This window comes from Pelophylax lessonae (genome assembly GCF_965119305.1).
Source record: "Pelophylax lessonae genome assembly, chromosome: 12".
Classification (NCBI taxonomy): domain Eukaryota; kingdom Metazoa; phylum Chordata; class Amphibia; order Anura; family Ranidae; genus Pelophylax; species Pelophylax lessonae.
In genome coordinates this window covers 60,552,785-60,568,083 of record NC_138779.1, presented here as the reverse complement: position 1 = coordinate 60,568,083, position 15,299 = coordinate 60,552,785, and the positions used below count along the sequence as shown (strand labels likewise).

The following is a 15,299-nucleotide window of genomic DNA, read 5'->3' as shown; positions in this document are numbered from 1 at the left end:
ACAGAGAACGTCAGTCGCAGAGCGCAGTCAGTCGCAGAGCACAGTCAGTCACAGAGTGCAGTCAGTCGCAGAGTGCAGTCAGTCGCAGAGCACAGTCAGTTTCAGCCAGTCGCAGAGCACTATCAGTCATAGAGCACAGTCAGTCGCAGAGCATGGTCAGTCGCAGAGCACGGTCAGACAGTCGCAGAGCACAGTCAGTCGCAGAGCACGGTCAGTCAGTCGCAGAGCAGTATCAGTCGCAGAGCACAGTCAGTCGCAGAGCACAGTCAGTCGCAGAGCACAGTTTGTCGCAGAGCATGGTCAGTCGCAGAGCACGGTCGGTCGCAGAGCATGGTCAGTCAAGGAGCACGGTCAGTCAAGGAGCACAGTCAGTTGCAGAGCACGGTCAGTCGCAGAGCACGGTCAGTCACAGAGCACAGTCAGTCGCAGAGCACAGTCAGTCGCAGAGCACGGTCAGTCGCAGAGCACGGTCAGGCGCAGAGCACAGTCAGTCGTAGAGCACAGTCAGTCAAGGAGCACAGTCAGTCGCAGAGCACGGTCAGTCGCAGAGCACGGTCAGTCTCAGGCACAGTCAGTCCCAGGTCAGTAAGTCGCAGGTCACAGTCACTTAGTTACCCTCCAATCAGCTGATCAGTCCCCCTACTCACGTCCCTCAGTCCTCCGCAGCCGCCACCGCCCCTCTGTCACTGGTCCCTTTAGTCCTCTGTACCCACACTCGGCTTCCTCGTGCAGCTTCCCCGCACGTGTCACCTGTACATGTCACCCCCGGCTCCTCCTCCACACACAGCTCTCTCCCCCCGCCTTGCTTGCAGCTGCTGCTGCTGCTCCGCACACTGCCTCTGCTTCCGGGAACGCTCTCCTGCTCCTCTGCTTCCGGGAACACTCTCCTCCCTATATATTTCTTCACATTTTTTGTTCAGTTTATTAAGGCATATTTATTTTGCAATTTGGTTTAGTGCTGCACTTTCTTTGATTATCTGTTTATTGCAATGACATGTCCATTGTAGTGCGAGCAGCTAGAGATACAGTGGAATTAGCGCATTTTCTTCAAATTTCACACTATTAGTGAGAGTATACATATTATGGGCTTGGAAGGGGGATGACCAAAGAAATCAACAGCTAATATTAACCACAATACTACTTAAAGACCAAGAATCCCACTTATTCTAGGATTACAAAGAATATTGGATTGTGTGGAAGATACTTTACATTAACATTAGAGAGTCCATTCCCATTATAACTTAAAACCATGGGGCTGTCTGAGAATGCTCAGGGTTATAACCAGTTGAACTGCACTATACAGAGTATGAAATAGCCTTTCACACTGAAAGGTTACATTAGGAATAGTAGCAAATAGTAGGCACAACGGCATTGTTAAAGATAACGGTTGACCCACTACTTGGATGACTTTAGATGTGACCTGTTGCTAGAGGGAATAAAGTACTCCACAAATCCAAGGGAGATAGCGTGGAGTTGGTACTATCTGAAGATTTCTTGTCCAAGAGACTCTATCTTCTGCACATCCTTCTAGACTCTATATTCCTTCTCTTACAGGTTATGATGGCTGTATTTCACACACAAGGGACCTAGCTCAATGGAGCATTAGGATTCTAGTGGTATTTTGATTCTGGTGTTCAAAGTCTGTATAGCAGAGAAGGGTGTATGTGGCGATTCCTCACTAAACCAGTTAATCACCACCTCTCTTGTCGAAAACATTTGCTTTCTATAGGCTAGACAATCTCTTAGGAGGGGCAATTTCATTCAACATCTGGCTCCTAGATCCAAAAGGCATAGGGAGCAAGCCAGATCTAAGCAGCAAAAGAAGGAAGATCATGTGCCAGGAAGTGTCTCAAATTATAAGTATTGAATTGAATATTGAGCAGCATCACAAGGTCCGGTACACTCTACCAAGTCTAGGAGAATGCACCTTATAGCAGTTTGATGCAGCTTGGAAGAAGGTCAAGTCACATTTTCATTTGACACAATGCATGATATTCATACACCCAAATTCCAAACATATAGAAAGGGAGATAGATATCTACCAAGAAGGTCACACAGGGACACTACGGTTATTGAAAAAAAAATTCCAGCCAGTGTTAAGTTCTTGTTTCATTTTGTTAAAAAATACTTTTGGCACATATAGTATGTACTCTTTTTGAACCTGCTTAATTTACTGTGCTTTTCAAATATCTGTCCTTTGGTAATGCAGTGTTAAAGGATACCATTTAAAACAGACTAAGCACAAAATCCATCCAGTAGGCTGATATTAGGGTTTTGAATTTGTTACACAGGGCCCAACTGACTACACCGCATATACAAGTATGTTATCCATTAACCACAGTGTTATCAGAATAAATCTGATTTCACCTTGACTCTTCTATGTTTCTAAACAAAAAGATCCACTCTTTGTTTTTTGTTTCCTAAGGGAATGTCAAAGGAAACCTACTAATTGACATAGGAGCTGGACCCACAATTTATCAGCTTCTCTCTGCTTGTGAAGCTTTCAACAATATCATCACTTCCGACTTTCTTGAGCAAAACCGAACACAGCTACAGAAGTGGCTGAGGAAGGATCCTGATGCATTAGACTGGACTAAAATTGTCAAGTTTGTGTGTGAGCTTGAAGGTAACAGGTGTGTCACAATTGTGTGTTTAGGATAATGTGCTTGTGTAACAGTAGCTCAGCCCTTTCTGATGCGTTTGTATATAGTATACTATATTGTATCTAACCTAATATTTACTATACTAAAACAGGGGCAGGCTGGTGTCCATTGTGTAGGGGCCGGGCTTTTTGTTGCAGCAATGTGTGCATATTTTTTTTTTCTCAACTTTATTGAAATGTCACTTTTTTGCTGTGGTGCAGTGAAATACACTAACATGAGGTGACATGTGGTATGTTGCAATAAAAGCAGCATGTCTGCTTTTTTACACAATGCACCCCCACCTATCTCCATGCAGAGTTATGGTGGAAATAGGTGTAGCCCTGTAGGGGTCCTTGGTTGTAGCTGATTCTTCCCAAATAGCACAGAGGTTGCCCGTCCTCACAAGCCCCAGCCCCAGTCCACTAACTTAGCCTAACAGGGGTCTCCAACTTTCTAAACATACTGTAGGGCCAGTTCACTGTCCTTTAAACTTTGTGGAGGCTGCACTGTGGCCAGTGTGAGTAGAAAATGTCCTGGGGTCAGAGGGAGTAAAAAATTCCCCTATGAATAGTATTGGGGGGGTGTAATAGTGCACCATCATTGGTATCAGTGGGAGGAATAGTGTCCCAATGTCAGTGTCAGTGGCAGGAACTTTGCCCCACTGTTGCTGACAGGGGTGGAAATAATGCTTCAAGGGCCAGACAACCGCAAGCAAAGGGGCGTATCTGGCCCCTGGGCCTCAGTTTGTAGACCACTGGTCTAGGTGGTTTGAAATGAATTGCCTGACTATTTCGCTGCCAGAGCAGTTTTTGCATACATGTTTAAAAAAGCATTTTAGGCCTAAATATTAAAAACCCCAAAACATTATATATTTTCTAAAAGCAGACACCCTAGAGAATAAAGTAGTGGTAGCTCCAATTTTTTAAGTCACACGATATTACCAAAAAATACACTAAAGTTAATTTTAGAGCACACAAATGCAATAAATTACTAAAAGTTTGTAAAATATAAAAGATCTGGTTGCGCTGAGTAAATAGATACCAAATATGTCATATCTTACATTTGTGTGCTCCTGTGAAATGGTGACAAACTTCAGTACCCTATATTTTTTTTATATTTTTATAAGCTCCCTAGAAATATTGTTGTCACTCCTGCATGCGTAGCAATGTGTGTAATGTGTATCGCCTTTAACGTTTTCATGCAAAGGCGCCCCCAACACATGCGTTTACATTAGTATGCATGTCTAAAAGACCCCAGATGTCTCCCCTGTGCTCCAAATCACTCTGCATTACGTTCTTTCCCAGCGATAATGGGCAGAAAACTGCCAGTCAGGAAGTGACGTTTTAAACATTGCTTTAAGTTCAACAAGAAGGGGAGGAAAGCAGACCTATTTCCGCTCAGCTCCCTCCCCCTCTACGGGGTGGCACCTTTTATGCTGGTCATGGGTACACAGACGGGCAAGCAGAGCCCAGAATACACAGCGGGGGCACACATTATCGGAGGTTGTGTGGAAGCAATCAGGCGGTAGCGCAGCCACCAGAATGCTTCAATCTGACAGCCAGTAGTGGGCTTTTTGGATACACACACACACGCTCCTGGTGGCTGTAGTGTAAAACCCCCCACTGTTAGGTCTGTATGACGTATGACCTGGTAGCGAAAGGGTTAAAGAAATTGAAACAGGAGAGTGGTTAGGGCATGGGATATTCCAAAATGTTTGCACAATATTATAAGGACTTTCTTCTCTAGGCTTCCATACACAGGTTCCACTTGGGGACACAGGGGAATGGCCAGTACTCTGAGACCCTATGAGAATTGTCTCAGTCTATAGCTACCTCTGGCACTTACATCCAAATGCAATGCAGTCCCCAAGTATCACAATTCAGGGTCATTATTCACAAGTCCCACAGACAGCTGCACACCTTCCAGCTTCCTCCGGACCTGTGAAGTGAGGGAGAAAATCCTTCTCCAGAACAAATCCCTTATGCGGAGATCCCACCGTCAGCTCCTCAAAGATATTTACTGTATACTGCCTCGATGACGTCACCGGCGCATGCACTCTGAAGGAACGTCCGCCTGTCCGCCTGTGCCGTGACCGGCGGCTTCCACGTGCATGCGTGGGAGTGACATTGCGTGGCTCTGGCCAATAGCAGACACGGAAGGAAGATGGGAAAAGATGAGTGCAGCCTCCAGCAAGGATGATGAGGGCTTCATTTGGAGGTAAGTGTCACATAATGTTCTAATGGCAATGCTGTAAAAGCAACTGACCTGCATAATCATTTATGGGGGCTTACACCTACAGTATCTCACAGAAGTGAGTACACCCCTTCACATTTTTGTAAATATTTTATAATATCTTTTCATGTAACAACACTGAAGAAATTACACTTTGCTACAATGTAAAGTAGTGAGTGTACAGCTTGAATAACAGTGTACATTTTCTGTCCCCTCGAAATAACTCAACACACAGCTAATAATATCTAAACCACTGACAACAAAAGTAAGTACACCCCTTAGTTAAAAAAAACATGTCCAAATTGGGCCCAATTAGCCATTTTTCCTCCACAATTTTATGTGACTCATTAGTGTTACAAGGTCTCAGGAGTGAATGTGGAGCAGGTGGGTTAAATTGGGTGTTATCGCTGTCATACTGGTCACTGGAATTTCAACACAGCACCTCATGGCAAAGAACTCTTTGGGGGACTGAAAAAAAGAATTGTAGCTCTACATAAAAATGGCCTAGGCTATAAGAAGATTGCCAAGACCCTGAAACTGAGCTGCAGCACAGTGGCGAAGACCATGCAGCGGTTTAACAGGACAGGTTTCACTCAGAACAGGCCTCGTCATGGTCGGCCAAAGCTGTTGAGTGCACGTGCTCAGTGTCATATGCAGAGGTTGTCTTTGGTAAATAGACATATGAGTGCTGCCAGCATTGTTGCAGAGGTTGAAGGGGTGTGGCGTAAGCCTGTCAGTGCTCAGACCATGCGCCCCACACTGCATCAAATTGGTCTGCATGGCTGTCATCCCAGAAGAAAGCCTCTTTTAAAGATGATGCACAAGAAAGCCCGCAAACAGTTTGCTGAAGACAAGCAGATTAAGGACATGGATTACTGGAACCATGTCCTGTGGTCTGATGAGACCAAGATAATTTTATTTGGTTCAGATGGTGTCAAGCGTGTGTCGTGCCAACCAGGTGAGGAGTACAAAGACAAGTTTGTCTTGCCTACAGTCAAGCATTTGTGGTGGGAGTGTCATGGTCTGGGGCTTCATGAGTGCTGCCGGCACTGGGGAGCTACACTTCATTGAGGGAACCATGAATGCCAACATGTACTGTGACAGTAGCATGATCCCCTCCCTTCGCCCTTAGGAGACTGGGCCACAGGGCAACATTCCACCATGTTAACAACCCCAAACACACCTCCAAGATGACCACTGCCTTGCTAAAGAAGCTGAGGGTAAAGGTGATGGACTGGCCAAGCATGTCTCCAGACCTTAACCCTATTGAGTATCTGTGGGGCATCCTCAAATGGAAGGTGGAGGAGCACAAAGTCTCTAACATCCACCAGCTCCGTGATGTCATCATGGAGGAGTGGAAGAGGAGTCCAATAGCAACCTGTGAAGCTCTGGAGAACTTCATGCCCAAGAGGGTTAAGTCAGTGCTGCAAAATATTGACACTTTTGTCCCAATTCTGACATGTTTTTTTTTTTTTTTTTTTTTTATTTAAAATTTTTTGACAATTTAACAAGTCAGAAAATACAACAGGTGTACAAAAGAATCGAACAAAACAATATGCAACAGTGATTGGAGAGTCCGAGTAGGGGGGGAGGGGGAGAGTGGGGAGGGAGGGACGGCCAGAACTCAATGGCCAGACCTTACATGAGTCCCAAGTTGGCATAGGTGACGGGGATTGTGGAACCACTCATAGTGAATGTAAACTCAACAGGGGAGGGGGGGTCGTCTGAAGTTTCTGACAAGTGCTTGAGGAAGACGTTCCACTTGGCTTGGAAAAGTCCTGTGGCAGAGGGGGACACAGTGTCCAAGTTGATGCGGTCAATGGAGAGGAGTGTGGTTAGCTCTGGCTGTAGCATGGATACGAGGGGGGGGGGGGTATTTGCAATCCAATGTTTCAGGATCAGTCGCCTGGCAACTAGTAGAGCGGTAAGGATCCAAAGACGAGGGGAGTCGTCTGACGTGCTTGACCATTTTTGCAGGCGTTTGTCCCAGTAGCCAAACAGCAGGAGAAGAGGGTCTTTCGGGACAGTCAATTTGGTAACGGATTTAATGTAGGCGAGCACCCTATCCCAAAATAACGAAATAGAGGGACAGTCCCAAAACTTGTGATAGAGGGATGGGTGTACAATAAGGCAGAGCGGACATTTGTGGGCATCTGGGATCGTATTATCTGAGAGGAACGGAATATGTGCTCTATGAAAGATCTTGAGTTGCGTTTCCTTCCAGATAGAGTTAGGGGTGAGTCCAAGAGTTGTTCGAAGACCACTTATGATCTTAGGTAGGGTGTCTTCTCCAGGAATGTCTTTGGTCCAGTTCTTTGCAGATGATGTAAAGATAGCCGGCGGGCACGAGTGTAAGAGGGGTTTATAAACTGCAGAGATGGTGTATTTGCCCGAGGCTATAAGAGAGTCTATAAGTGACGGCCGAAAACGCTGATCAGGTTCGGATGCGGTGGTGCGGATAAAATGACGACATTGTGCCAAGTATAAATGGTCTGAAACAGACAAGTCATATTCTTTGGAAATGTCCGGGATAGGGAGTAAAAGACCAGTTTGGGTGTTGCAGAGGTGGGCGAAGGTGACCAGTCCTTTCAAGTTCCAACGATCATAAACTGCGTGATCAAGACCAGGGGGAAAGGCCGGGTTGCCCCGGATCGGCATATATTTGGAGAAATACAGTGGTAGCTTCAGCAGCTTGCATATCTCCCTCCACGCTACAACCGTGTCCCTTAGGAGCAGGCTATGTCGCAGGTCAGGAGGGAATTGAGCCCATCTGACATGGAGGAGGGCTGCTAGGTCAAACGGCTTGGACATCTGGGACTCCAACTCATAGTTCGAGAATTGTGACGTCCGAGATATCCAGTCCAAGGCCACCCTCAACAAACATGACAGATTATACAGCCGTATGTCAGGAAAATTGATACCTGCGTACGGCAGACCCCAAGGGGAGAATTTCGCTCTTAGAGTAATTTATTTTAAGGCTCGAGCATTTCCTGAAGGCGTCAAAGGTAGAAACTATCGTAGGTATGTCATCAGCGGGTCGAGAAGTGAAGAGAAGGACATCGTCAGCGAATAGGGAGATCCGGAGTTCTCGGTCCCCTACACTAACACTGTGTAAGGGCGCCTTGGTGGAAAAGTAACGCGACAAGGGTTCCATCGCCAGGTTAAAGAGCAGCGGGGATAGGGGGCACCCTTGACGCGTTCCTTTGTACAGTCTAAAATCGTCCGTCATGGATCCACCCACACACAGTCTAGCAGTCGGAGAGGCGTACATAGAGGTAACCAGGTGCACGAATGGGCCCTTAAAACCCATAGTGTCCAGGACCCGCCGTAGCCAGTTAAAGTTCACGTTGTCGAACGTTTTTTCGGCGTCTAGCGTTACTATGGCCAGGTCTTTGTCGGGATAAATGCGGGCTTGTTCTAGCACCAGTAACACCTTCCGAATGTTCGCAGTAGCCGAACGTCCTTTGGTGAAACCGGATTGGGCTGGGTGAATTAGAGTAGGCATAATAAGCGCCAGGCGTGAGGCAACAATTTTTGATAGAATTTTGACGTCGAGGTTGAGTAGAGATATAGGGCGGTATGATCCAGGTTCTAGAGGGTCTTTTCCTTTTTTCGCAAGCAATTTAATAATAGCCTGGTTACCCGTCGGTAGGTAAGGCCCCCCATCCCAAATATGGGAGTAGACGGCAACCAATGTAGGGACCAAGCATGTCATGGCCGATTTGTAAAATTCCCCTGTGAGACCGTCGGGACCAGGAGATTTATTAGCCGCTAAGTGACGTATCGTTTGTGTGATTTCTTCGGCCGATATCGGAGCGTTAAGCATACGCAGTTGTGCAGGGTCAATAAGAGGAAGCTCCTTGTCCGACAGAAACATATCACCCGCCGATTCCTCTACGTCTTCCCGCCCGTATAACGAAGAGTAGAAATCCCTCATGATGCGTTGCACGCCTTGTGGTAAGGAGTCTATAAAGCCAGAGGGATCCCGAAGAGAGCCGATGTGTGTGGGAGAAGGCCGTCCCTTGCACATGCTCGCCAACATCTTGCCCGCTTTGTTGCCGAATCTGTGCAAGGATTTGTGTGTATGCGTTCTACCTTTTCTGCCCAGTCATCAAAAGCTCTCTTAGCCAGAAGCCAAGCTTCTGTGGCCTTGGGGGTGTTCGTGAGAAGTAGGTGTCTGTGCGCCGCGTGTAAACGTTCGCTCGCCACTTTGTAACCGCTTTTGGCATGTCTCTTGTACGCTGCCGCATACGAAATTATGCGGCCCCTTAGAAAGGCTTTTCCCGCTTCCCAGAAAAGATGTGGGGAGGAAGAGTGCGCCGCGTTAGCCGCCGAGTAGTTGAGCCGTTCACGCTCGAGATAAGACTGGAAGTCATGATTTTTTCCCAAAAAGGAGGGGAATCGCCAAATGGGTGGGACCGTCGGGGATCCCGCGAGGTCGATGGACAGGGCTAGGGGAGAGTGGTCAGAAATAGCCATATCATGAATAATTGCGTCTTGTATCAGGGGGAGGAGAGAGTCGGAACAGAAGAAATAGTCGATCCTAGTGAAAGTCTTGTGAGGGTGAGAGTAAAAGGTGTACTCACGGTCTGTCGGGTGGAAATGCCGCCACACGTCAGTCAGTGATAGTGAGTCTACAAGAGTGGTCAGGGGAGTAGGAGTTTCCAGTGTGCGGGAGCGGGATGATTGAGGGTGCAAGGATTTATCCATGACTACATCCATAACCACATTGAAATCGCCCCCCAGCAGTCGCGGGGTCTGTGGTAATGTCAGGACCCGTGACGATAGCGATGAGTAAAAGGACTGGTCAAGTACATTAGGAGCATATACGTTGGATATGATTAATTCTTTATTGTTAATGCGAACATGGGCAGAGACATATCGGCCTTCCTAATCCGTATCCACAGCCAGAATTTCCACTGAGAGCTTCTTGTGGAAAAGAATGAGGACGCCAGCCTTGTGGCCCACCGCCGCTGATCCTATCACCTTACCCACCCACAGCTTTTCCATGCGGTGCATATCCGCCGCCGGAAGGTGTGATTCCTGGAGAAGAGCTATGTCCGCCCGGAGGCGCTTTAGATGCCGCAGGACTTTCATCCTCTTCACCGGGGATCTGAGTCCCTTAACGTTCCAGGATATCAGCGTCATTTGTCATACAAAAATGGTCGATATGCTAGACAGAGTTGGTAAACCATGCCCAACAATAGGATATAGGTATGCCAGGGCACTGTGGGGGAAGCTACAGAGGTAAAAGAAAGAGGTTCCAAGTGTAGTCTAGAGTACGAGGGGTGACGACCATGGGGGGGAGCATGCCAAGGGGAGAAGGCAAGGGATAACTGGAAGGAGCAACATCTACAAAACAAAGAAACATAGCAAAACAATAGCATCAACTTCACTTTTTTCCGCATGTGTGTGCGATAGAGCGCAGCTCCCCAAGCGTGACTCCAAAAACAACTGGGGCATATCAAGCCCTACAAGCGAACGTATCTGGAGTGAGACCTGGGTCGCGATGCACGAACAGAGCTAGGCGCTACCACGGCACAAAGATGCGGAGCATTGAGAGGAGATCAGTAAACATTAAAGGCTGGAATAGGTAAATGCAACATGAGATAAGCAGGTTAATCAGCTCCAGCTTGTGGAGGGTATGCTTACGGATAATGCCGTATGACGACAGGTGTCATCCAGGGACAGGTCACTGAAGAAAAGTACTGAGGTCCCAGGAGACATAAGGTGGCACCAAGGAGCCATGAGAAAGGTCAATGAGGGGGTCCAGAGCGGCCAGAGCTAACCACATCCGCATATCGCTGCCTTTTCGGAGATTCTTTCCGTGGGCTGTGCTGTGGATCCGGTCTGGAAAGGGAGGACGATTTGTATGCTGAGGACTGACCCGAGTCGCCATGATGAAGGGATCGAACAAATTTTTCTGCATCCGAGGGGTCCTGGAAGGACAGTTGTTCGCCATTCGGGGCACGAAGGCGTAGCGTCGCCGGGTAGGCCAAGGTAAATTTTAAACGTTCGTTGTGTAGTTGCGAGCAAACGTTCTGGAAAGCTTTACGTCTTTTTGCGACGTCGACTGAATAGTCAGCGAAGATCAGTATTTTCATACCTTCTATTTGGAAGTGTGGAGTTTGTCGGAATTTCTGCAAGATGGCTGATTTGTCCGCATAGTTGAGGTATTTAGCGATTATGGGGCGAGGGGTCTTTCGTTCCTCAGAATAGAGTCCCATCCTGTGCGCCCGTTCCACCACGCATATCCCTTGCAGGCCCAGGGCAGCCGGTATTTTGCGTGCACACAGTTCAGGGATAGCCGAGGGGGCAACAGATTCCGGGATCCCTATGAACCGAAGGTTGCTCCGCCTGGATCGGTTCTCCAAATCCTCAAGCTTGTCCATTATCACCCTATTGAGCTTATCCTGGGATTGTTCTGTACCCTGCATCTGTTAGATTTTGTCCTCTATGCTGGAGATTCTACCTTCAGCTTCATTTAAGCGACGGGAGTGAGACTCCAGCTCTTTCCTGATGCAGGCCATGCCTGCAGCCACCGCTTGTTCCACTGAAGCTTTGATGGTGGGTGTGAGCAGGGCGACCACTGCCTGGGCGATCCGATCCGTGGAGGGGTCCGCAGCTGTGGGGGATGTGGCAGAGGCCGGCTGCGAGCTCTCCTCGGGCTGCTGGGAGGTGTCCATGGCAGCAGGAGCAGGCGATCTTGCGGAGCAGGCCACGACCGCGGCCTCGATTTAGGCCGTGCCCGGCGGAGGTCGCGTCGCCGCTTTTTCTAGGAAGCGCTCCATGGCGGAGCAAGATGTAGGGCTGGGCCGGGTCCGGGGGGTTCAGAAGGCAGATGGAGTGCCGATTTGGCAGGCTGGAGGTGTCGGGCCGGCTTTTTATGCCGATTTTAGGAGCCACGCCGCGGGAGCTGAGTAGTGCTCAACTACTCCATGCGGCGCCGGAACCGGAAGTTCCTGACATGTTTTACTTAGGGCTGTACTCACTTTTGTTGCCAGCTGTTTAGACACTAATGGTTGTGTGTTGAGGTATTTTGAGGGGACAGAAAATGTACACTGTTATACAGGCTGTACAGTCACTACTTTACATTGTAGCAAAGTGTAATTTCTTCAGTGTTTGAAAAGCTGTGTATGAAAAGATATAATAAAATATTTACAAAAATGTAAAGAGTGTACTCACTTTAGTGGGATACCGTAAGGAATACCTACAAAATGTTCACACAAGTAAAATATAGAAAACAATTTATAAATTCATAAATGTAAATTGTAACGTATGGTACTAAATCATAACTTAAAATGATTTTAAAGCTATTTTTATTTAAATAATAAATCATAAGCATTGTTATTGCACAGAGCATCCCCAAACTTCTTCTCGAGTCCTCTGCAAGTGATATTGGCTCCTACTCTTATGTGTCTGCCCCCATAGAAAAAGCAAGGGCAGATGTGCAGCCTTGAATCCCGAGCTGGTTTGCATCCTTTGACACATACAGTGTGGCTCGGCCCCATCTCCCACTCACAGGATTTGACTGACAGCAACAGAAGCCAATGGCTCCTGCTGATCTCAGCCAAGCTTGTGAGGGTGGGGAGAGAGGAGAGAAGACCAACAGATGGGTACAGCGCTGGATGGATACAAGCCTCAGGTAAGTATTTAGGAGTGGGGAAGGGCACAGCAAGTGGCATAACCACCTTTAGAACCACTTTAATGGAATTGATGGAACCTACTCTTCCCATTCAGTGATAGTAGAGGGTGCCAAACGAGACAAAGATTCTTACTTAATTTGGAGCCAGGCACCCTGGTTTCTTTCAATCAGTATAGAGCAGTGATGGCGAACCTTGGAACCCCAGATGTTTTGGAACTGCATTTGCCATGATGCTCATCATGCACTTTGCAGTGTAGTTGAGCATCATGGTAAATGTAGTTCCAAAACATCTGGGGTGTTAAGGTTCGCCATCACTGGTATAGAGCCTTTTTACTTTAGAGATTGTTATGAATGTGTGCAATTATAATACTCTACGGTGTCCTCTTTTAGTGACAATGAAAGCTGTAAGAAGAAGGAGGAAAAACTGAGAAGAACAGTGACAAAAGTTCTGAAATGTGATGCTCTGAAGAAGAACCCATATGACCCAGTGGAGATGCCACAAGCTGATTGCCTGATTAGTTTCCTCTGTTTAGAAGCAGCCTGCAAAGATGTAGAATCTTTCACCAATGCATTGAGGAATCTTAAGGGCCTCATTAAACCAGGGGGTCACATTGTAATTCAGAGTGCGCTTAACGCTTCATACTATTATGTTGGTCAAAAGAGATTCTCTGCTCTGACCATTACAAAAGAAGAACTAAAGATGGCATTTAAGGATGGTGGCTATGAAATAGTGAAACTTAAGGTCATTCCAGTGACTGCAAAAACAGGAATGGACACCTCTGATCATCATAGCTATTACTTTGTCCATGCCCGTAAACCATGTTCATAGGGCAAATGACATATGAATTTTTTCTACCCAGGTCCTAATCAGTAATTTCTCCTGTGGCTTTCCAAATTGTTAATATATTTAACAAAGCTAGGGAAACTGCAATGGTCGATTAAATCCTAAGCCAAATTAAAATGAAAAATATTTTTTTGCTATTAATATTAGTAAGCATTTACAGTATGAATATCAAGGAATATGCTGAACTATATGGTATTCAACCAGCCAAACATCTTTAAAAGTATTTAAAGATGTTTGGCTGGTTGAATAACACATGGTCCAGTATATGGTGACTACTTTTTTTGGGGTGTCTATGCCCTGATTTTTGTATAATTGGTTCTTTGTTTGGTCACCTGGAAGACATATGATTTAGCGGAATCGGTACACAGCCTTCTTGCTATTTCTCCCCATTTGTTAAAAACTATTTTTGCAGCTGTAATTTGTAGCCAGATCAAAGGGCAGAACTCTTTCTTTATATAATTGTAGTGGTGGTATAGCGTGGGCTGGGGGGTTTAGGTACAGTAAAGGTCTGCACTGGGGCCAAAACCCATATAGCTATACCAAACTGATCTTGATAACCAATACTATATCAATGCTTTTAAAATTTGCAAATCACCAATAAGGTATATATATCTAAATTAAATTTCATGAATATTGTAATGAATACATACAATATCTAACATAAGTGTGTATACCCGTCACATTTTTGTAAGTATTTTATCCTATCTTTTCATGTGACAACAGTGAACAAATGAGACTTTGCTACAATGTAAAGTAGTGAGTGTACAACTTGTATAACTGTGTAAATTTGCTGTCCCCTCAAAATAACTCAACATACCCCTAAGGGAAAATGTCCAATTCAGGCCCAATTAGCCACCCCCCCCCCTGCTGTCATTTGACTTGTTAGTGTTATAAGGTCTCAGGTGTGAATGGGGAGCAGGTGTGTTAAATTTAATGTTATCGCTCTCGCTCTCTCATACGCATCTCCAACATTCCTCGCTGTTTGAGGGAACCATCTCTTAAGCTTGGCTGGTGTGGCGTACCAATGTGTTAGGATTTTATATAATATCTCTTGCATTTTTGTGCTTTAAGAGCATTTGTGAGCCAGGACATATTCAACCTTAAAGAAAAAAAAAAAAAAGTTTGGATTTTGAATGAGGTGCGTGAGAACAGCTGGCCCTAAAAAAAACCATACTCACCGACCAGTCTGCTAACAAACCGAATCAACCTGTCTAACAATGTTGGTTAAAAACAGGGGTTTAGTTAACACACATTTGAAAACACATGTGTAAGCTGCAAGGCCCCTTCACGGCCCCCTATGTAACTTGCAGTCCTAACACTACCAATTTATAAGTGTCTCCACAGTGGGAGCACATGCTAGCTAATGGATAGATGAGGGACAGGTGGGTATGGAGGTAGCCCGGGCCTCCCCCAAAATGCCCCCCATCTATGACTGGCCTTCAAAGTGTATAACAAGATCACAATTAAATAACAATCCAATGGCTAAATGATAGCCACAGGGTTGAAACTAAAAATGACCGGCTGAGGAGCACACACCTCCATCCCTGATAGTATGTTAAGTATGGGCAGTTTTGGGACTTTAGATGAGACACCAGCTGGGTAAGGCCGTGCATCTCCATCCCTGAGATGAAAATTAAAGAAAAAAAAAAGTTGGGACTTTCAATGAGGTGCGTGAGAACAGCCAGCCCTAAGAAAACCATACTCACCGACCATTCTGCTAACAAACCAAATCAACCTGTCTAACAATGTTGGTTAAAAACAGGGGTTTAGTTAACACGCATTTGCAAACGCATGTGTAAGCTGCAAAGCCCCTTCACGGCACCCTGTGTAACTTGCAGGCCTCCTGCAACCTGCCCCCATCTATGACTGGCCTTTAAAGTGTATAACAAGATCACAAGTAAATAACAATCCAATGACTAAATGATAGCCACAGGGT

The 15,299-nt window shown here is 46.2% G+C and overlaps 1 protein-coding gene across 1 annotated transcript in view; it reads left to right on the top strand.

Annotated features, from left to right (window-relative positions):
* Window positions 1-13,348, top strand: part of LOC309568298 (uncharacterized protein) — a gene marked incomplete at its 3' end in the record, with an annotated part of 95,584 nt that extends 82,236 nt beyond the window's left edge. Inside the window, exons 5-6 of the mRNA XM_082273966.1 lie at window positions 2,426-2,633; window positions 12,910-13,348. Coding sequence (XP_082130092.1) covers window positions 2,426-2,633; window positions 12,910-13,348 — 647 coding nt within the window. The remainder of the gene's footprint in view (window positions 1-2,425; window positions 2,634-12,909) is intronic.
* Between the last annotated feature and the right edge of the window lie 1,951 nt (window positions 13,349-15,299).